General features: G+C 42.7%; 1 protein-coding gene across 3 annotated transcripts in view; it reads left to right on the top strand.

The window, feature by feature from the left end:
- psme4b (proteasome activator subunit 4b) overlaps positions 1-23,756 on the top strand; it is a 229,381-nt gene that overhangs the window by 85,616 nt on the left and 120,009 nt on the right. For all 3 annotated transcript variants that reach the window (XM_070889545.1, XM_070889544.1, XM_070889547.1), the window contains 4 exons: positions 3,650-3,915; positions 8,705-8,891; positions 17,959-18,048; positions 19,051-19,115. In XM_070889545.1, coding sequence (XP_070745646.1) covers positions 3,650-3,915; positions 8,705-8,891; positions 17,959-18,048; positions 19,051-19,115 — 608 coding nt within the window. The remainder of the gene's footprint in view (positions 1-3,649; positions 3,916-8,704; positions 8,892-17,958; positions 18,049-19,050; positions 19,116-23,756) is intronic.

The following is a 23,756-nucleotide window of genomic DNA, read 5'->3' as shown; positions in this document are numbered from 1 at the left end:
GACTTGAAGGATATGTTGTAATCTCAAGTACAGTAACAGAACTCTGAACAGTAAAAGAACTCTCCTTGACCCTTGTATGTTTTTATGTCACAAGATCAGTAGCTTGAAACGTCATTGACCAAGTCCATCTAAATCTTAGTCAATACTTCATTATTTCTGCTTCACCCTGAATTAAAATTCTACATCTAATTTTTCCTTTCTAAATCCCAGTAACTTGCAGGTGGGGCAGAAGAAAATGCTAAGTTTGATTGGATTTTTCAAGATATGTGTGAAGTTAATTCCTGTCTGGATTTATAAGCAGCAATGATATTTCTGTGCTTTGTATGCACTTCTCTACCAGAAAATAAATTGATTGCTGCAATGACTTTTGCAGGTTTAAGTAACCTATATGCCCGCATTGCACTATAGCTGGAAATATTTGGTATTGCATGTCATAGATGGAGCATACCAGTGATATTTGGATGTATGCTTAATATTTCTCTAACTCACTTCTCATTTCTTGTAGATTTTATTAGTATACAAAATGGAAATAAATGCTCTGCACATAACCGGGAATTTGGCATACAACTGGATACATTATTCAGAGTTTTGTTCAGCCCTCAACATTAACCCTTACTGGTTGTTGTAAAATTTGGAATGTAATCTAACCATTTAAAAAAATATATTAACAGTTTAACAAGAAATGGACTGTGAGGGTTAAAGATGAGTTTTCTTCCAATTAGAAAAACAATAGCTGCTTAAAATATTTACCTGTTTTTCTCACACCCCACCGTTTAGATTCTAGTTTCTCAAAGTATGACCTTTGGGGGGGGTTCTGCAAGGAAATTTCACAGGGTTTCCCAGGATCATCAGATTGCTGTATTTTTCAGTGTTTGTTGACTAGATGTTGTTTCAGTTGTATACGATTTCCTTTGCTTAGTTGATGCTGCCTTTAAAAGTTAGGATGGGGGATCCTTGGGAGTGTGCCTGTGTTTGCAGGGCTGGCCCCCACAGTGAAAAGTTTGAAAGCCTTTGTTTAAATGCACTGAGGACACTTGCATCTCATTATTACTGATGTTTTAGTATTCCTTCTTGATACTTGAGATTTTTTTTCCTCCATACTTTTAACATTGCAAACAAAAACATGTAAAACATTGACAATTAAATTCCAGTTAGGAAATTACACAGTATGGCCCCAAGTTTCCACACGTGGCGAAAAAGGCGCCCCTCTGAGCTGGGCGCCTGTTTTTCGCGCCAAAAACGCGGTATTCTCGAGCTCCTTGGAGCTCGATGTCTGCTTGGCGCGGCGCACGGGGGGCGGAGCCTACCACTCACGCCGATTTTGTAAGTAGGAGGGGGCGGGTACAATTTAAATGAGGCTTCTTGGTGCCGGCAACCCTGCGCGTGCGCGTTGGAGCGTTCGCGCACGCGCAGTCTGAAGTAAACATTGGCACTCGGCCATTTTTAAAAGTGCTGCAGAAAAAGTGAAGATTTGTTTCTTGGACCCCTGCAAAGGCTTGCATTTTAATTTTCTTGATATTTCTGTGTGTGAGGGAGTGCTTTTAGCAGCACTGCTGAATAAGTCACCTGCTGAAATCAGTGAGTTCAGCTTTTCACTGCTAAACTTGCAGAACCGGTGCCTGCAAATTAAGGACTGTGTGTTTGAAGAAATAAAAGTGCCAATTCAACTTTGCAATGGATCAACTTCCACCAAGAACAAAGAATTTCTTGCTTGAGGAAGAAAACCATTGCATGATATGTGGTGCACCCATTCTGCAAATTTAAATATAAAGATGTCGATGTGGCTGCCTCTCCCTGTCCAAATGGCCTCAGTCAGTCCCCCTCACAGCTCGAAGGCTGCTGCTGCTGCTGCTCCCGACCAGCCACTGACGCTGCTGCAATCCCATGGCCGAATGGCCTCAAGTCCGTCCGGGTGCTGCATCTTCGCGGGGAATGAAGGCCTGCCTCAAGCACCAAGGCTGCTTGCTGCCTGCCCCTGCCGTCGAGACCGACGCCACACCGCTGCCTCAAGCACTGAAGCTCCGCACCAAGGCTGCTTGCTGCCTGCCCCTGCCCCCGAGACCGACGCCACACCGCAGCCTCAAGCACTGAAGCTCCGCACCAAGGCTGCTTGCTTCCTGCCCCCGAGACCGATGCCACAACGCTGCATCAAGCACTGAAGCTCTGCACAAAGGCTGCTTGCTGCCTGCCCCCGAGACCGACGCCACACCGCAGCCTCAAGCACTGAAGCTCCGCACCAAGGCTGCTTGCTTCCTGCCCCCGAGACCGATGCCACAACGCTGCATCAAGCACTGAAGCTCTGCACAAAGGCTGCTTGCTGCCTGCCCCCGAGACCGACGCAACACCGCAGCCTCAAGCACTGAAGCTCCGCACCAAGGCTGCTTGCTTCCTGCCTCCGAGACCGACGCCACAACGCTGCCTCAAGCACTGAAGCTCCGCACCAAGGCTGCTTGCTGCCTGCCCCCGAGACCGACGCCACACCGCAGCCTCAAGCACTGAAGCTTAGCACCAAGGCTGCTTGCTGCCTGCCCCCGATACCGACGCCACACCGCTGCCTCAAGCACTGAAGCTCCGCACCAAGGCTGCTTGCTGCCTGCCCCCGAGACCGACGCCACACCGCTGCCTCAAGCACTGAAGCTTAGCACCAAGGCTGCTTGCTGCCTGCCCCCGAGACCGACGCCACACCGCTGCCTGAAAGGCCTGCCTGAAGCACTTTCACACAGGTAGGAAGATGGTTTATTTAATCTTTTCTTTGCTTATAAATTTTTATTCAGGTTGGATTTATTTGTATAACATTTGTATCAGTATAACTAAGGATTGATTGTAGAATTTAATGACTTCCCTTTCCCCCCCCCCCCCCCCCCCTCACCTCATTCCCGACGCCTAATTTGTAACCTGCGCCTGATTTTTTTAAAGTGTAGACGAGGTTTTTTCAAGCGTGCAAAAATCTTCACTTGCTCCATTCTAAGTTAGTTTGGAGTTTGTTTTCACTGTGGAAACTTTCAAATCAGGTGTCAGTGGCTGGACACACCCCCTTTTGAAAAAAAATTCAGTTCCAAAGTGAAACTGTTCTACCTGACTAGAACTGCAGAAAACTAAATGTGGAGAATTCCGATTTCTAAGATACTCCGTTCTACACCAGTTGCTCCTAAAAGCCAGGAGCAAATCATGTGGAAACTTGGGGCCATAATCCCTGATGTTTAGCTTTGGATACCAGGATCATAGATAAAATTATAGCGATTTCAGCACGGCAGGAAGTCATTTAGCTCATTGTTGCCTGTATTAGTGCAAGCGACATTTGAGTTATCAATTCCACCTTCATTTCCTAATTTTTCCCTCATACTCTCAATATTTGTGTGTTTATATAATTCCCTATTATATGTTGTGATTGACTTTGGGTTCAGTAGCTACTTAATGAATTCCATATCTTATACCTTTACACACAAAAAAATGCTTCTAGCTCCAGGCTGTAGTCAACTCTGGATGTTGCCAATTTAAATTTTGAATGTCCTGCCAAGAGTTTCATTTGACAGGCTTGGGTATATTTTTAATTATACTGTTTTGACATAATTCATCATCATTCAATTGCATTTCCCGTCCTCTTTCCTTAATTAATGGATTAGTGATTTGCTTTTTTTTTAAAAAACAGATGAAACTGATGAAGTTGTTGCAACGGTTGCCTGCTAGTGTTGTAAGAAGACTGAACAGAGAACGGTACAAAAAAACAACCTGGCTAAACACCGTACCGGACAGCCACAAACTGACTGACCAGGACGTTACTGATTTTGTGGAGAGCATCAAACAGCCTGTCGTGCTTGCTGTGTTCAGTAAAACTGGAAGTCTGGAGGCTGCTCAGGCCCTTCAAAACCTTGCTCTGATGCGCCCAGAGCTCGTCATCCCACCAGTACTTGAAAAGTAAGTCATAACTAAGGTTGTTCTATTTTATGATAGCAACAGTTGACTTCAATACTCGCATAACATATGTGGACATCACTAACTTGGTGCTACTGTCAGTGATTTTTAAAAATAATCGTTTATATTGACTTAGAATAATTCTTAAATAGAATTCATTAAAAAATTATTTGCTTTTAAAACAGCCAAATGGTGCAGCACTTTAGTCTGTAAATGTACTATGCTACAGATGATATAAAACAGGGTTGTGCTTTGAAATCTCTCCATGCAATGAGTTCTCCGTATTAGCTGGGATGTAAAGAACCACCAGCGAGGAAGGAAAACAAGAAACTCGTCACTTAGCCCTTGCTGTTTGCCATATTTCAGGATTTGTTCCACTGAAAAGATTTTAAATGAGTTACTGAATGTTCATTCACACAGGTTTTAAAATGCTCATAGGCTGAGCATTGGAGTTATTTCCCCAAAGCCTGAAAGCAATGAGCAACTTGTCAGTCTGTCTCAGTACTTGAACACTTCACACCTAATGTGTTGTGAGATCACTAGTCCTAGACCTTTGGCTGTGTTTCGTCTCTGGCTGTGAACATGGAGTTAACAACAGAGACAGAAACTTTTCCTGGCACTTAGGATTTTAAAGCAGAAAGCTGCAGGGCAAGCTTTCATAGAAACATAGAAAATAGGTGCAGGAGTAGGCCATTCGGCCCCTCGAGCCTGCACCACCATTCATTATGATCATGGCTGATCATTCATCTCAGTACCCCTTTCCCGCTTTCTCTCCGTCCCCCTTGATCCCTTTAGCCGTAAGAGCTATATCTAACTCCCTCTTGAATATATCCAATGAACTGGCATCAACGACTCTCTGCGGTAGGGAATTCCACAGGTTAACAACTCTGAGTGAAGAAGTTCCTCCTTATTCTAAGACTGTGTCCCCTGGTTCTGGACTTCCCCAACATCGGGAACATTCTTTCCGCATCTAACCTGTCCCGTCCTGTCAGAATCTTATACGTTTCTATTAGATCCCCTCTCATCCTTCTAAACTCCAGTGTATAAAGGCCCAGTTGATCCAGTCTCTTCTCATATATCAGTTCAGCCATCCCTGGAATCAGTCTGGTGAACCTTCGCTGCACTCCCTCTGTAGCAAGAACATCCATCCTCAGATTAGGAGACCAAAACTGAACACGGTATTCCAGGTGAGGCCTCACCAAGGCCCTGTACAACTGCAGTAAGACCTCCCTGCTCTTATACTCAAATCCCCTAGCTATGAAGGCCAACATGCCATTTGCCTTCTTCACCGCCTGCTGCACCTGCATGCCAACTTTCAATGACTGATGAACCATGACACCCAGGTCTCGTTGCTCCTCCCCTTTTTCTAATCTGCCACCATTCAGATAATACTCTGCCCTCGTGTTTCTGCCACCAAAGTGGATAACCTCACATTTATCCACATTATACTGCATCTGCCATGCATTTGCCCACTCACCCAACCTGTCCACATCACCCTGCAGCCTCTTTGCATCCTGCTCACAGCTCACACCACCACCCAGTTTAGTGTCATCTGCAAACTTGGAGCTATTAAACTCAATTCCTTCATCCAAATCATTAATGTATAATGTAAAGAGCTGGGGTCCCAGCACTGAGCCCTATGGCACTCCACTAGTCACTGCCTCCCATTCCGAAAAGCACCCGTTTATCCCGATTCTCTGCTTCCTGTCTGCCAACCAATTCTCTATCCACGCCAGTACATTACCCGCAATACCATGTGCTTTGATTTTGCACACCAATCTCTTGTGTGGGACCTTGTCAAATGCCTTTTGAAAGTCCAAATACACTGCATCCACTGGTTCTCCCTTGTCCACTCTACGAGTTACATCCTCAAAAAATTCCGGAAGATTTGTCAAGCATGATTCCCCTTTCACAAATCCATGCTGACTTGGACCGATCCTGTCACTGCTCTCCAAATGCGCTGCTATTTCATCCTTAATAATTGACTTCAACATTTTCCCCACTACTGATGTCAGACTAACCGGTTTATAATTACCCGTTTTCTCTCTCTCCCTCTTTTTAAAAAGTGCTGTTACATTTGCTACCTTCCAGTCCATAGGAACTGATCCAGAGTCGATAGACTGTTGGAAAATTATCACCAATGCATCCACTATTTCGAGGGCCATCTTCTTAATACTCTGGGATGCAGACAATCAGGCCCCAGGGATTTATCGATCTTCAATCCTATCAATTTCCCGCCTAATAAGGATATCCGTCAGTTCCTCCTCCTCACTAAACCCTCGGTCCCCTAGTACATCCGGAAGATCATTTGTGTCTTCCTTCGTGAAGACAGAACCAAAGTATTTGTTCAATTGGTCTGCCATTTCTTTGTTCCCCATTATTAATTAACCTGAGTCCGACTGCAAGGGACCTACGTTTGTCTTCATTAATCTTTTTCTCGTCACATATCTATAGAAGCTTTTGCAGTCCGTTTTTATGTTCCCGGCAAGCTTCCTCTCATACTCTATTTCCCCCCTCCTAATTAAACCCTTTGTCCTCCTCTGCTGAATTCTAAATTTCTCCCAGTCCTCAGGTTTGCTGCTTTTTCTGGCCAATTTATATGCCTCTTCCTTGGATCTAACACTATCCTTAATTTCCCTTGTTAGCCATGATTGAGCCATCTTCCCCGTTTTATTTTTACTCCAGACAGGGATGTACAACTGTTGAAGTTCATCCATGTGATCTATAAATGTTTGCCATTGCCTATCCACTGTCAACCCTTTAAGTAACATTTGCCTGTCTATTCTAGCCAATTCGCGCCTCATGACGTTGAAGTTAGCTTTCCTTAAGTTTAGGACCCTAGTTTCTGAATTAACTGTGTCACTCTCCATCTTAATAAAGAATTCTACCATATTATGGTCACTCTTCCCCAAGGGGCCTTGCACAAGAAGATTGCTAATTAGTCCCTTCTCGTTATACATCACCCAGTCTAGGATGACCAGCTCTCTAGTTGGTTCCTCGACATATTGGTCAAGAAAACCATCTCTAATACACTCCAGGAAATCCTCCTCCACCACATTGCTGCCAGTTTGGTTAGCCCAATCTATATGTAAATTAAAGTCGCCCATGATAACTGCTGTACCTTTATTGCACACATCCCTTATTTCTTGTTTGATGCTGTCCAGAACCTCTCTACTACTATTTGGTGGCCTGTACACAACTCCCACCAGCGTTTTCTGCCCTTTGGTATTCCGCAGCTCCACCCATACCGATTCCACATCATCCAAGCCAATGTCTTTCCTCACTATTGCATTAATTTCCTCTTTAACCAGCAACGCCGCCCCGCCTCCTTTTCTTCTCTGTCTATCCTTCCTAAATGCTGAATACCCTTGGATGTTGAGTTCCCAGCCTTGGTCACCCTGGAGCCATGTCTCCATGATGCCAATCACATCATACCCGTTAACTGCTATCTGCGCAGTTAATTCGTCCACCTTATTCCGAATACTCCTCGCATTGAGACACAGAGCCTTCAGACTTGTCTTTTTAACACACTTTGACCCTTTAGAATTTTGCTGTAAAGTGGCCCTTTTTGTTTTTTGCCTTGGGTTTCTCTGCCCTCCACTTTTACTCTTCTGCTTTCTATTTTTTGCTTCTGTCTCCATTTTATTCCCCTCTGTCTCCCTGCATAGGTTCCCATCCCCCTGCCATATTAGTTTAACTCCTCCCAAACAGCACTAGCAAACAGACCCCCTAGGACATTGGTTCCGGCCCTGCCCAGGTGCAGACCGTCCGGTTTGTACTGGTCCCACCTCCCCCAGAACCGGTTCCAATGTCCCAGGAATTTGAATCCCTCCCTTCTACACCACTGCTCAAGCCATGTATTCATCTGAGCTATCTTGCGATTCCTGTAGCAATCTTGAGATTACTACTTTTGAGGTCCTACTTTTTAATTTAACTCCTAGCTCCTTAAATTCCTCTCGCAGGACCTCATCCCGTTTTTTTATCTATATCGTTGGTACCTATGTGTACCACGACAACTGGCTGTTCACCCTCCCTTTTCAGAATGTCTTGCATGCCAAGTTCAAAAGGTTAGAATACAGGAGTGTAGTTATTTTGTTTAAGTCAAGAAAGATAACCCACTGATGGGAAGCACAGCAATTCATTATTTTGTATTATTACTCCAGGACAAATTGCACTGATTTGAATTAAGTGAGTCTGATCGTAATTGTTACGTTGTATGTTCACTTGCTTTGAAATAAAGCACTTCAACAATTTGTACCTGGCCTCACTTCAAATGTTTTATGGTGAGTCTTTAAAAATAGAGGAAAGGTGCACATGGCAACACACGTGAAAGACACGATTATACAGTTCAGATGATCAGGGTGTACTATTGTTACATCCTGGGTTAGGCTATTGTAGAGTTAGATATTGGACTGTGCGGTACACTCTAAGTGTAAGGTGCTCTGTTACAGTAGTGACTATCTCTCTGTACCAGGAGAATAGTTAAAGCAAGACCCAAACTTTTAACACTGCCTTTAGACAATTACATTGACTAGTTACAGGCAGTATTGATGGAGGGCTACAGGATTTTCGGCCACCCTGGTATCCTGGAACAGTGGGTGAGCCCTTAAAACTTGATGGAAAGAGAAATAAAGGGTGGAATTTGTCATCATTTGATATCTCTAGTTGCATTAGTTTAACTTACTTTCCTTGTTTTATCATATATTGTAGTCACATAAAATTTAGTTTCACATTATTTGTGATATCCAGCTTTTAAATATAACCTCTGCTCTGTTTATTTCTTGATCTTTAGAACATATCCTGCATTACAGACTTTGACAGAACCTCACCAACTTACAGCGACCTTAAGCTGTGTGATAGGAGTTGCTCGCAGTCTGGTTTCTGGAGGGAGATGGTTTCCTGAAGGCCCGACACACATGCTACCGCTATTAATGAGAGCTCTACCTGGTGTGGACCCAAATGATTTCAGCAAGTGCATGGTATATCAGTACTACATTCTTAGATTTGTAGATAGACATATGTGGAATGAAAATAAACATATTCAAAGATGGTTGTATTCTTAAATGTTACTAAAATCTAGATTACAACATCATTAAATATATTTTTTCTATAACAATTGGACATTATATATTTTATTTTAAAATTGAAAAATTAATGATTTGTTTCTATACTTTGCTGTCCTACAACTTTATGACAAAATGAAGCTGCATTGGTATTCAATACTTAAATCGGAAAGAAAGGAGGAGTACTCTTTTGGTCTGAGTTCTTACCTTTTTATATTATGTAAAAAGATCATGTCCTTCTGGGAGCAGCTCTATTTAAAGCAATTGGGACAGAGAATTTGGACAGGCCTGAGAGACAATCTGGAGATAACTGATTCCAGGAATCTGTGCTACTGGCTGGGGATGTAGTTTGCCATTTGAGCTTTCCTTTTTTTTGGGCTGATGAGAAAAAACTCAGTTCCACTCCTGATTGCTATTCAGTGACCCTAGCAGGAAGGTGCATCTGTGGAGGCTGTATGAGGAGTGGATTGGGCTTTCTGTGATCCTTCCCATACTCAATGCCTCGATGCAAACATAAAGAATGATGATTTGGGTGAGGTGCCAGAGGATGACCAGCACACATGGAACTGCATCCATGAGTCGGCACCTTTCAAAGGGGCAGAGGATTCCCCCCTTCACACAGATTGGAAAAGTTGTGGAGAATGTTTCCTCTCATGGTTTTCTTTGCACAAGTGTGGCATGATGGAGATTTGACGGCATTTGTGCAGGAAAGGTCTATTTCAGTAATGTATTAATGGTTTTTTTTGTGGTTGACTACTCTTTATCCGAGCAGGGATTGGCATCCTTTCTAGTGCTGGATGTCAATGCCAGAAATTAAATACAACTCCAACTGAGTCCCAGTGACCTTGAATTCTCACCATTTATTGGGGTCTAAATTCAATATTGTTCCCTGTTTGAGTGTAAAACTGGTGTAATGACAAATTTAGCAGTGGAAAGGCCTGCAAACGATTTGCACGTGTGCCCCGGCCTTTTTTCAGGCAGTCAGGGCACCTGCGCCTATTCCTGGACCCGTTCTCATTGCTGCAAGCTCCGACTACTTGTCCAGGCTCTACGGTGGTCCTTAAGCTAGAGGCTGTGAAATAAGCTTGCAGGTAATTTTTCTTTTTACCTTGCCTTAATGTGGAGCCAGGAGGAGCAGGGCTGCTCTTCTTGCCTTCACATTAAGACTGCAGGCCTGCAGTTGTCGCACCCCCGGACTCACCTGTGTGCCGCGACTGGTGCCCATAATTCGCCACAATTATGGTGATGAGGCCCGAGGACAAATTTCGGTGATTCCTGTACCTCTCTGTTCTGGTGCACCTTGGCTTAGTACCACATGGATTACACCTTGTTTTGGGTACTCGTGAATTTAAGTCCTATAGTCTATTGAATTGCATTCAAGTGTCAGAATTTGCATTTCCAACCAAAAAGATGGTTTACTTATGTTGAATTTAATGGCAGCCAATTGGAAAGAGTTTCCTTCCAGGGCCCCAAATACTCCTTCCAGGTGAAACAGCGATTTACTTGTACTACTTTCAATTTAGTATACTGTATTCGCTGTTCACTATGTGGTCTCTTCGACATTGGGAAGACCAAGCGTAGATTGGGTGACCACTTTGCTGAACACCTCCATTCAGTCCGTAAGTGTGACCCTGACCTTCCGGTCACCTGTCACTTTAATTCTCCACTCCACTCCCACTCTGATATCTCCATCCTCGGACTCCTCCACTGTTCCAATGAAGCTCAACGCAAGATTGAGGCTTTCATTTAAGCACTTTACAGTCTTCTGGATTCAACATCGAGTTCAACAATTTCAAAACATAACTTCTGGCCATCTATGGCTCCCTTTCCCTCGTGCCCTCCCCCCCACCCCCCATCTTATGTTTTATTTTCTCTTCTTTCCCCCCGCCCCCCCCCCCCCCCTTTTTTGTCGATAATGGCAACTGGTCATTACTGCGCCATTCACACCCGATCCAGACTAACCTTTTTCTAACTTCTGTCATTGCCATTTCAATTTGGCCCATCATCCCTTTTGTGTCTCTAATCTCTCCTGCCTTTGACCCGATCACAGACTTTCCCTTTTGTTCTTTCTTCCCCTTCCCCTTTCAGTGCTTAAGAATGTGCTTTTTTCGAACATTCGGCAGTTCTGATGAAGGGTCATCAACCTGAAACGTTAACTCTGTTTTTCTTTCCACAGACCCGCTAAGATTTCCAGCATTCTCTGTTTTTATTTAAGATTCCAGCATCTGCAGTATTTTGCTTTTTTGGAAATAGATCTTATTGGTTACCTCGTCTAGCAGGAAACGTGAGGTTGTAGGTTCCAATAGGCTTTTTATATGTACAAATCCAAAGCACATAGTTGTTAGGAAGAAGACATTCTTTGAGTGAACTCTTATTTCTGTGTGGCGTGTTTAAAAAAGAAAGTGTTTTGCTTTAAAAAGAGGAATAATTTACATTTATAACTGTCAATTTCAAAGAGATTGTTTAGGCCCTTTATATGTATCTACTTTATATAAAACTCGCATTTGTGTTTTTTTTTCCCTAAATCTGTTCACACATCTAAGTGTGACATCAGTGCTGGGGAATGGAACACAGTTTCTCCTGTTCATGTAGTACCCTTGCAGCTGGCTAAAAAATGAATTTTTCACCCATTAGTTTCGGCTGGAATCAACCTTGGGTGTCACAGCATAGCTAACCCGCTGCAGTACCAAATCTCAAACCATTAGCACTGGTTTACTCTCTCAATTTAGGTGGCAATTACACAAATCATTGTTGTTTTTAATTAAATTGTCACTACTCTGTATAGTTGCTGTGGTTTTCACTCGTACGCCATTTCTCATTTTGTAAGTAAAAACAAATTTTAATAATGACAGTGCAATATTAGTATCACAAGCATAATTACAATGATTAACTGAGAAACAAATATTTACTTTTAAACTTAATCAGATCTTTGTCTCCTTTGTCACTTGTAAATATTAACATTTTGTCAATATTGGTATCACAAGCATAATTCCAATGATTAACTGAAAAACAAATATCTACTTTTAAACTGTTAATCAGATCATTGTGTCTCCTTTGTCACTTGGAAATATTAACATTTTGTCCAATCAACTTCATGTACCAGAGGTCAAACCTGCACTCCATGTATTATTGTATTCTATCATAGTAACTTGAAAATGGAAATTAAAATGTAGCTGAAGATTATAGGTATTTAACTTATGGCAATGGGTATATAAAAGGTTTGTTCGTGCTGAAATTGAATTAATTGTGCTGTAAACTGATTGGGTTTTGATGAAACATAGAAACATAGAAAATAGGTGCAGGAGTAGGCCATTCGGCCCTTCGAGCCTGCACCGCCATTCAAGGCTGAACATGCAACTTCAGTACCCCATTCCTGCTTTCTCGCCATACCCCTTGATCCCCCTAGTAGTAAGGACAACATCTAACTCATTTTTGAATATATTTAGTGAATTGGCCTCAACAACTTTCTGTGGTGCAGAATTCCACAGGTTCACCACTCTCTGGGTGAAGAAGTTTCTCCTCATCTCGGTCCTAAATGGCTTACCCCTTATCCTTAGACTGTGACCCCTGGTTCTGGACTTCCCCAACATTGGGAACATTCTTCCTGCATCTAACCTGTCTAAACCCGTCAGAATTTTAAACGTTTCTATGAGATCCCCTCTCATTCTTCTGAACTCCAGTGAATACAAGCCCAGTTGATCCAGTCTTTCTTGATATGTCAGTCCCGCCATCCCGGGAATCAGTCTGGTGAACCTTTGCTGCACTCCCTCAATAGCAAGAATGTCCTTCCTCAAGTTAGGAGACCAAAACTATAAACAATACTCCCAGGTGTGGCCTCACCAAGGCCCTGTACAACTGTAGCAACACCTCCCTGCCCCTGTACTCAAATCCCCTCGCTATGAAGGCCAACATGCCATTTGCTTTCTTAGCCGCCTGCTGTACCTGCATGCCAACCTTCAATGACTGATGTACCATGACACCTAGGTCTCATTGCACCTCCCCTTTTCCTAATCTGTTACCATTCAGATAACAGTCTGTCTCTCTGTTTTTACCACCAATGTGGATAACCTCACATTTATCCACATTATACTTCATCTGCCATGCATTTGCCCACTCACCTAACCTATCCAAGTCACTCTGCAGCCTCATAGCATCCTCCTCGCAGCTCACACTGCCACCCAACTTAGTGTCATCCGCAAATTTGGAGATACTACATTTAATCCCCTCGTCTAAATCATTAATGTACAATGTAAACAGCTGGGGCCCCAGCACAGAACCTTGCGGTACCCCACTAGTTACTGCCTGCCATTCTGAAAAGTACCCATTTACTCCTACTCTTTGCTTCCTGTCTGCCAACCAGTTCTCAATCCACGTCAGCACACTACCCCCAATCCCATGTGCTTTAACTTTGCACATTAATCTCTTGTGTGGGACCTTGTCGAAAGCCTTCTGGAAGTCCAAATACACCACATCAACTGGTTCTCCCTTGTCTACTCTACTGGAAACATCCTCAAAAAAATTCCAGACGATTTGTCGAGTATGATTTCCCTTTCACAAATCTATGCTGACTTGGACCTATCATGTCATCTCTTTCCAAATGCGCTGCTACGACATCCTGAATAATTGATTCCATCATTTTACCCACTACCGATGTCAGGCTGACCGGTCGATAATTCCCTGTTTTCTCTCTTCCCTCCTTTTTTAAAAAGTGGGGTTACATTGGCTACCCTCCACTCCATAGGAACTGATCCAGAGTCTATGGAATGTTGGAAAATGATTGTCAATGCATCCGCTATTTCCAAGGCCACCTCCTTAAATACTCTGGGATGCAGACCATCAGGCCCTGGGGATTTATCGGCCTTCAATCCCATCAATTTCCTCAACAAAATTTCCCGACTAATAAGGATTTTCCTCAGTTCCTCCTCCTTACTAGACCCTCTGACCCCTTTTATACCCGGAAGGTTGTTTGTGTCCTCCTTAGTGAATACCGAACCAAAGTACTTTTCAATTGGTCTGCCATTTCTTTGTTCCCCGTTATGACTTCCCCTGATTCTGACAGCAGGGGACCTACGTTTGTCTTTACTAACCTTTTTCTCTTTACATATCTGTAGAAGCTTTTGCAGTCTGTTTTAATGTTCCCTGCAAGCTTCCTCTCGTACTCTATTTTCCCTGCCCTAATCAAACCCTTTGTCCTCTGCTGAGTTCTAAATTTCTCCCAGTCCCTGGGTTCGCTGCTATTTCTGGCCAATTTTTATGCCACTTCCTTGGCTTTAATACAATCCCTGATTTCCCTTGATAGCCACGGTTGAGCCACCTTCCCTTTTTTATTTTTACGCCAGACAGGGATGTACAATTGTTGTAGTTCATCCATGTGGTCTCTAAATGTCTGCCATTGCCCATCCACTGTCAACCCCATAAGTATCATTTGCCAATCTATCCTAGCCAATTCACGCCTCATACCTTCAAAGTTACCCTTCTTTAAGTTCTGGATTATGGTCTCTGAATTAACTGTTTCATTCTCCATCCTAATGTCGAATTCCACCATATTATGGTCACTCTTCCCCAAGGGGCCTCGCACAATGAGATTGTTAATTAATCCTCTCTCATTACACAACACCCAGTCTAAGATGGCCTCCCCCCTAGTTGGTTCCTCGACATATTAGTCTAGAAAACTATCCCTTATCTACTCTAGGAAATCCTCCTCCACCGTATTGCTTCCAGTTTGGTTAGCCCAATCTATATGCATATTAAATTCACCCATGATAACTGCTGCACCTTTATTGCATGCACCCCTAATTTCCTGTTTTATGCCCTCCCCAACATCACTACTCTTTGGAGGTCTGTACACAACTCCCACTAACATTTTTTGCTCTTTGGTGTCCTGCAGCTCTACCCATATAGATTCCACATCATCCAAGCTAATGTCCTTCCTAACTATTGCATTAATCTCTCCTTTAACCAGCAATGCTACCCCACCTCCTTTTCCTTTTATTCTATCCTTCCTGAATGTTGAATATCCTGGGATGTTGAGTTCCCACCCTGATCATCCTGGAGCCACGTCTCTGTAATCCCAATCACATCATATTTGTTAACATCTATTTGCACAGTTAATTCATCCACCTTATTACGGATACTCCTTGCATTAAGACACAAAGCCTTCAGGCTTGTTTTTTTAACATCCCTTTGTCTTTTTAGAATTATGATGTAGTGTGGCCCTTTTTGTTTCTTGCCTTTGTTTACTTGGCCTTCCACTATTGCTTTTTACCTTTCTACCATCTGTTTCTGACTCCATATTACTTCGCCCTGTCTCGCTGCATAGGTTCCCATCCCCCTGCCATATTAGTTGAAACTAATTAGTTAAAATTAGCAAATGTTACCCCCAGGACATCAGTTCCAGTCCTGCCCAAGTGCAGACCGTCCCTTTTGTACAGGTCCCACTTCCCCCAGAACTGGTTCCAATGTCCCAGGAATTTGAATTCCTCCCTCTTGCACCACTACTCAAGCCATGTATTTATTCTAACTATCCTGCTCCCTCTACTCTGATTAGCACGTGGCACTGGTAGCAATCCAGAGATTACTACCTTTGAGGTCCTACTTTTTAATTTAACTCCTAGCTCCCTAAATTCAGCTTGTTGGACCTCTTCCCGCTTCTTATCTATGTCATTGGTACCTATGTGTACCACGACAACTGGCTGTTCACCCTCCCTCTCCAGAATGTGCAGCCGCTCCGAGACATCCTTGGCCCTTGCACCAGGGAGGCAACATACCATCCTGGAGTCTCGGTTGTGGCCGCAGAAACTCCTATCAATTCCCCTTACAATAGAGTCCCCTGAATTACAGTTCCAGAAATTAAGTAATAGCATTGAGGCAACTGTGCCAATACAGGTGATTTCCTCTCTCAACTCTCTTTTTTCTCCCCTTGTCCACTCTCTTCACACCTACATTTGCGGCGACTCCGACGCCCTCTGCTACTTTTAACAGTTTCCTGGCCCCAACCGTCTCCTTTTCATTGGACGTCCACTCCCCCTATACTTCCATCTGAGAGCCTCGGCTTTTTCCTCGAGCAGATGCCCAACCAGTCCCCATCCACCAACACCCTCCTCTGCCTTTTCTTTAACTCCACTCACTTCCTCCAAATTAAAGGTATTGCTATGGGAACCTGCATGGGTCCTAGCTATGCCTGCCTTTTCGTGGGATATGTGGAACGTTCTTTGTTCCAGTTCTACTTTGGTCCCCTCCCTCACCTCTTTTCCCGATACATTGATGACTGTATCAGTGCCGAGTCCTGCTCGCCCTGAAGTAGAACATTTCATTCACTTTGCATTCAATTTCCACCCTTCTCTCATTTTCACATGGTCTGTCTCCGACTCTTCCTTTCCCTTCCTCAACTTCTTTGTCTCCATTTCTAGGGATAAACTATTGACAAACATTCACTATAAGCCCACTGACTCCCACAGTTACCTGGACTACACTTCCTCCCACCCCACATCCTGTAAGGACTCCATTCCATTCTCCCAGTTTCCCCGTTTCCATTACATCTGCTCTGACGACACCACCTTCCACATTAGTGCCTCTGATATGTCCTCCTTTTTCCTCAACCAAGGATTCCCCTCCACCGTGGTTAACATGACCCTCGACCATGTCCGTTCTATTTCTCACATCTCTGCTCTCACCCCTTCCCCTCCCTCAGAATCATGACAGGGTTCCCCTTGTCCTCACCTTTCACCCCACCAGCCTCTACTTTCAACGGATCATTTTCCGCCACCTTCAACGTGATCCCACCACCAATCACATCTTGCCCTCTTTCTCCCCCTCCCTCCGCCCCCCCACAGCATTCTGAAGGGACCACTCCCACCCCCCCCCCCCCCCCGCGACACCTTCGCCCATTCCACAGTCACCTTCAGCACCCCCTCCCTTTCCCATGGCATGTTCCTGTGCAAGCGCAGGAGATGCGACACCTGCCCTTTTACCTCCTCCCTCCTCCCTTCTCACTGTCCAGGGCCCCAAATACCCCTTCCAGGTGAAAGTGATTTACGTACTCCTTCCATTTTAGTACAGGGTATACTGTATACGCTGCTCACGATCTGGTCTCGTCTGCATTGGGGAGACCAATCGCGGATTGGGTGACCGCTTTACGTAAGCGTGACCCCAAGCTTCCAGTCGCCTGTCACTTTAATTCTCCACTCTATTCCCACTCTGATATCTCTGTCCTCGGACTCCTGCATTGTTCCAATAAAGCACAATGCAAGCGCGAGGAGCAACATCTCATCTTCGTTTCGGCACTTTACATCCTTCTGGACTCAAAATAGAGTTCAACAATTTCAGACCTTAACCTCTGCCCACAATTTGCTCTGTTGTATTTTTTCTCTCTCTTTGTTTCCCATGGCAGCTGATAATTATCCTGCCATTCACACCCTATCTAAACTAATCTTTTTCTAACTTCTGCTATTGCCATCTTAAGTCGTCCCATCATCCCTTTTGTGTCTCAAATCTCACCTGTCTTCCTATCACAGACCTTACCTTTTGTTCTTTCCTCCCCTCCTCCTTTCAGTGCTCCTTCAGAATTTGTTCATTCCGAACATTCGCCAGTTCGGACAAAGGGTCATCGACCCGAAACGTTAACTCTGCTTCTCTCCTGATGCTGCCTGACCAGCTGAGATTTCCAGCATTTTCTATTTTTATTTCAGATTCCAGCATCTGCAGTATTTTGCTTTTGTACAGGTGATTTCTTGTCATTTATGGATGGTTACCATATTTGTCCAACTGTGTTCTCCAAAATGGCAAAAGAAAAATAGCCCAAACAATCTAAGGGGTAGCAGTTTGTGGACATAATACTTGTCCTCATTTTATTACCTTTTGTTTCACTAGAAATAATCATGAGTATTATAAATATATATTGATAAATGTTCTATTTTTGGTTTGTATTAATTTTTAAAAAATTAAACTCGTGCTTTTTTTTAAAATATATTTTATTTCCATATAGATCACATTCCAGTTTATAGCCACGTTTTCTACTCTTGTGCCTTTGGTGGACTGTTCATCTGTTTTGCAAGAGAGAAATGATCTTTCTGAGGTAAGTTCAGTTAATAACAACAGCAAGCTTTTGTTTCCTTAAAAACAAGTTAAAGCTTTAAGGAAAAACTTGAAGTCTCTTTAAAGAAAATATAATGCTTATAAGCTTTATGCAATTATATAGAATTTTACAGCATGGAAACTGGCCATTGTGCTCGCACTGGCTCTTTGAAAGAGCTATGCACCTGGTGCCATTCTCGTGCACTTTGGCCTTTTCCCCACAAACTTCTAAATTTATCTTTTTCAAAATGTTATTATGGTAGAGAAACAGAAATGCTGGAAAAGCACAACATGATCTGAAAATAGCAAAGACTAGTTCATGCTGGTTCCTGCTGGAAGGAGGAAAGCCACAGAATGAGAATGGGGTGTAAGTCTTCACAGGATTACATAGGATATGCAGCACAGAAACCGGCCATTCTGCCCAACCAGTCCATGCCAGCATTTATGCTCCACTGGAGCCTCCTCCCGTCGTTGCTCATCTAAATCTATCAGCGTTGACCTCTATTCCCTTCTATCTCATATGCTTATCTAACCTCTCCTTAAATGCATCCATACTATTCGCTTCAATCACTCCCTGTAGTAGAAAGTTCCACACTCTCACCAATCTTTGGGTAGCTCAGGTCAATGCAAAGGGTGATGTGAAAGGGGGGTTATGAGTGGTTGTGTGTGTGTGAGGGCATATGTCAGGTGAAGGCAGGATTGGGTTTGGCTGTGATACCTCTTACAGTCAAATAGCCTAGTGAAACTCCCTATCATTCACACATGAAGAACTCCCTCTAGATACACTTGTGTACCCAGGTCCTAAGAAACACCAACCCAGCAAGAATCAACCCCTTCATGTGAGAAGGAGAATGGATCAAAAATTAATGGACAAATTGAGGAGAAAAAATCTTCATTCATCCACATTAAGGTCGTAATTCTCATTTAACTGTGCACATAAAAGCTATCGACTTTTATTAATGTCTTTAATTGAAATAACATTGGTGTCCTTTTTTTGTTTTAGGTAGAGAGGGAACTTTGCTCAGCCACAGCAGAATTTGAAGATTTTGTTCTTCAGTTTATGGACAGGTATGTTTTAAGGGTTCACTAATTGAGTGATCTTGGTAATAGCAGGATCACAGACTGCAAATGACTATGGATGTTGAAGAAACCATTTTTAATCCGATTTACAGGAAAAAAATGTTAATGCCATGTTTATTAACTCCTTGAATTAAAAAAAAATATATATTTTTAATTCATTCATGGGATGTGGGCGTTGCTGGCAAGGCCTACATTTATTGCCCATCCCAATTGCCCTTGAGTGGCTTATTTGGCCATTTCAGAGATTAAGAGTCAACCACATTGCTGTGGATCTGGAGTCACACAGAGGCCAGACCAGGTAAGGACGGCAGATTTACTTCCCTAAAGGACATTAGTGAACCAGATGGGTTTTTACGACAATTTTATTCCAGATTTATTTTACTGAATTTAAATTCCCTAGATGCCGTGGTGAGATTTGAACTTGCTTCTCTGGATTATTAGTCCAGGTCTCTACCACTATGCTACTATTCCCCATCTGTTTAGAGTCTGGCACCATGGAAATTAATCTTAAGAAAACTGTGGAACAAACAATTAGAGATTTTTTTGATTTGAAATTTTTGCTTTGGGAGACTAATAAAGCGGGGTAGAGTTTAAAGTTATACTGTATACACTTGGGAGTAGCAGATTCGATGAGCTAAGTGGCACTTTCTCTTCCCAAAGAAAAGTAATCAACTCATGCTTGAGTAGAGGTCTCTGACACTTTTCCAGATGGCCATTCTTCACATGTGAACTCAGATGGTGAATAGTTCAGATTACTTGAGCATGAACAACATCACAACTATATATCATTTATCTATTTTTGAAAAGGTGATTACTATATGAATGTTTCCTTGCTGCTTTCATCGGCAAGTATACCCATGATTAGTTGCAGTGTATGGATCAGGAAGAGAGTGCATTGTCAGCTTTGTTTTCAAGAAAATAAACTTTCAGACATAGAAACATAGAAAATAGGTGCAGGAGTAGGCCATTCGGCCCTTTGAGCCTGCACCGCCATTCAATGAGTTCATTGCTGAACATGCAACTTTAGTACCCCATTCCCGCTTTCTCGCCATACCCCTTGATCCCCACAGTAGTAAGGACTACATCTAACTCCTTTTTGAATATATTTAGTGAATTGGCTTCAACAACTTCCTGTGGTAGAGAATTCCACAGGTTCACCACTCTCTGGGTGAAGAAGTTTCTCCTCATTTCGGTCCTAAATAGCTTATCCCTTTTGCTTAGACTGTGACCCCTGGTTCTGGACTTCCCCAACATTGGGAACATTCTTCCTGCATCTAACCTGTCTAACCCCGTCAGAATTTTAAATGTTTCTATGAGATCCCCTCTCATTCTTCTGAACTCCAGTGAATACAAGTCCAGTTGATCCAGCCTTTCTTGATATGTCAGTCCCGCCATCCCGGGAATCAATCTGGTGAACCTTTGCTGCACTCCCTCAATAGCAAGAATGTCCTTCCTCAAGTTAGGAGACCAAAACTGTACACCATACTCCAGGTGTGGCCTCACCAAGGCCCTGTACAACTGTAGTAACACCTCCCTGCCCCTGTACTCAAATCCCCTCACTATGAAGGCCAACATGCCATTTGCTTTCTTAACTGCCTGCAGTACCTGCATGCCAACCTTCAATGACTGATGTACCATGACACCCAGGTCTCGTTGCACCTCCCCTTTTCCTAATCTGTCACCGTTCAGATAATAGTCTGTCTCTCTGGTTTTACCACCAAAGTGGATAACCTCACATTTATCCACATTATACTTCATCTGCCATGCATTTGCCCACTCACCTAACCTATCCAAGTCACTCTGCAGCCTCATAGCATCCTCCTCGCAGCTCTCACTGCCACCCAATTTTCAAGATTGAGATTAACAGATTTGTTTTGTTTGGTATGGGTAGCAAGGGATATGGATTACATGATTACAATAGACAATAAATGTAAACACTTTCTACAGTACACATTAATATTTCCTACATTGTGGTGACTTGGATGGTCAGCCTTACTGACTATAAACCATTTTTCCCAAAAAGTAATAGGCTAACACCAGTTCTCTAATCCTCGTTTATAAATTTATTGCGTTTGGATAATGAGAAGCTACAATTTGCACAGCAATTGTCAAAAATATAAAAGTTATTAAGGACTCTATTTTATTGCCCATGGAAAGACTGAATTGTGCTAGAAACTAGAGTTCATTTAAAATGTAATAGCTGTGGACCATTGAAGTAGCAGTTGAAAATCATTTAAATTAGATAGTTGATAAACTTCCAGTAACTCCAAAGGAAAGGAAAATCAGGCGGGGTGTATGAAGGACGGCCAATCTCATATCTCCTATATTATGTCCCTGATGACGTTGAATTTCACCCTGAGAGAGTGATAAAGGAGATTGTTGATCCATTAAACACAGATGTCGGCGAGGTTATAGTGGACAATAAGGAAATGGCACACGTTAAATGAGTACGTTATATCTGTTTACACAATGGAGAAAGTGGACAAAATACTCGGTGGTAAAAGGGCACCTAAAAAGTAATTTAAGGGGAAGAACTTAACTGGATTTAATTTGATTAAAAATGGCAATGGGGAAAATAATATTTTAAGACAGATGAATGTCCAGGACCAGATGGGTTTCCACCCAGGTGTATTAAAAGAAATAGGTGAGTAAATTGCATTAGTCAAAGTTTTCTAATGCTTTCTAGATTTAGTAATTCTGCATATGAATTGGAAAATTGCCGCTATCACTCAATTATTTAATAAGGAGGGGAAGAGAAACCACATAACATCAGTTGTGGGAAAGTTACTTATTAAGGGCACGACTGAGCACTTGAACAAGTATCAGCTGATCAAAGAGAGTCAGTATGGATTTGTGTAGGGGAGGTCATGTCTGACTAAAGTTGCTTAATTTTTTGAGGAGGTCGCTGACATGGTGCATAGGGAAGTGTCTGAATGTTGTGTCTATGGGTTTTGAGGAGGCATCTGATTAGGTTCAGCACAAGAGATTATCAACAATGAATGGGCATGGAATTGGAGGTTAATTTGTGACATGGGTTCATAATTGGTTGAGAGATAAGAGATGAAGTTGGTATAAATTGGTGGGATGTGACATGTGATGTTTCCCAAGGATCTCTACTGTGGCTTCAGCTTTTCACCATATATAGCAATAACTTGGATGAAGGATAGAGGAAAGTTGTATATCTAAGTTTCGGATGCCATTAAGTTAAGAGGCATAGTAAGGTGTGTGGATGGGAGCAGGAAGTTACAAAGGGACATAGATATATTAAGTGAGTGGGCAAAACTACGGCAGTTGGAGCTCAATGTGGGGAAATGCGACGTCATCCACATTGGATCTGAGAAAGATAAATTGGAATACTTAATGGTGTGAGATTGAGAGTCGTGGAAGAGCAAAAGGATTTGGATGCCCATATACATAACTCACTAAATTCTAGTGCATAGGCACAAAAAGTAATCTAAAAGACTAATGGAATGTGGACTTTTATCTCAAGGATTGGATTACAAAGAGAAGTTATGCTTCAGATCCTTGTTCAGATCCCACTCGAGCACTGCATTCAGTTTTGGGCACTGCATCTCAGGAGAGATATATATTGACCTTGCAGAGGGAACAGCACTGGACCTCAAGAGATATTTGCTGTAGGGGTACAGCACAGATTCATTAGACTGTTATCAGGACTTAAGGGGTTAACGAATGAGGATTGATTGTGTAAGTTTGTATTCCCTGGGGTGATCAAATCAAGATGTTTAGAATGATGAATGGATTTGATGTGGTTGAATCAGAAAAATTATTTGCTGTGGCAGGGGAATCTAGAACAATGGGATATAATCTTAAAATGAGGTCGAGGCCATTCAAGAATAAAAAGGAATCACTTTTTCCAAGTGATAATCTGGAACACACTTCCACCAAAATTGGCAAGCAAAATTTTCAAGATTGAGATTAATAGATTTGTTTTGTTTGGTATGGGTAGCAAAGGATATGGATCAAAAGCCTTGAGGTACAGATCAGGCATGATCTAATAGAATAGGTTCGAAGGGCTAAGTGGCCTACTCCCTGTTTAATTTACTTTACCGTTGTTCTGCCCAACTATATTTTATCTAATTTATTCTGTAATCTTTAAGGCTGCCTTCTCCAATTCCAGTGCTCTAGTTTGATCTCACACTGTGCACATTTAGATTTTTAAAAATTTGTTCTCAATGTTGCTGAAAGTGCGAGCTGATAACAGCACGACATGGGTAGAAACATAGAAAGATAGAAATTAGGTGCAGGAGCAGGCCATTCGGCCCTTTGAGCCATTCAATAAAATCATGGCTGATCATACAACCTCAGTACCCCTTTCCTGCTTTCTCTCCATACCCCTTGATCCGTTTGGCCGTAAGGGCCATATCTAACTCCCTTTTGAATATATCTAGCAAACTGGCTTCAACAACTTTCTGCGGTAGAGAATTCCACAGGTTAACCACTCTGAGTGAAGAAGTTTTTCCTCATCTCGGTCCTAAATGGCTTAACCCTCATTCTTAGACTGTGACCCCTGGTTCTGGAACTCCCCAGCAACGGGAACATTCTTCCTGCCTCTAACCTGTCCAATCCCGTCAGAATTTTTTATGTTTCTATGAGATCCCCTCTCATTCT

Source organism: Pristiophorus japonicus, chromosome 9 (genome assembly GCF_044704955.1).
Source record: "Pristiophorus japonicus isolate sPriJap1 chromosome 9, sPriJap1.hap1, whole genome shotgun sequence".
NCBI lineage: Eukaryota > Metazoa > Chordata > Chondrichthyes > Pristiophoridae > Pristiophorus > Pristiophorus japonicus.
This window is presented reverse-complemented; position numbering and strand designations above follow the sequence as displayed.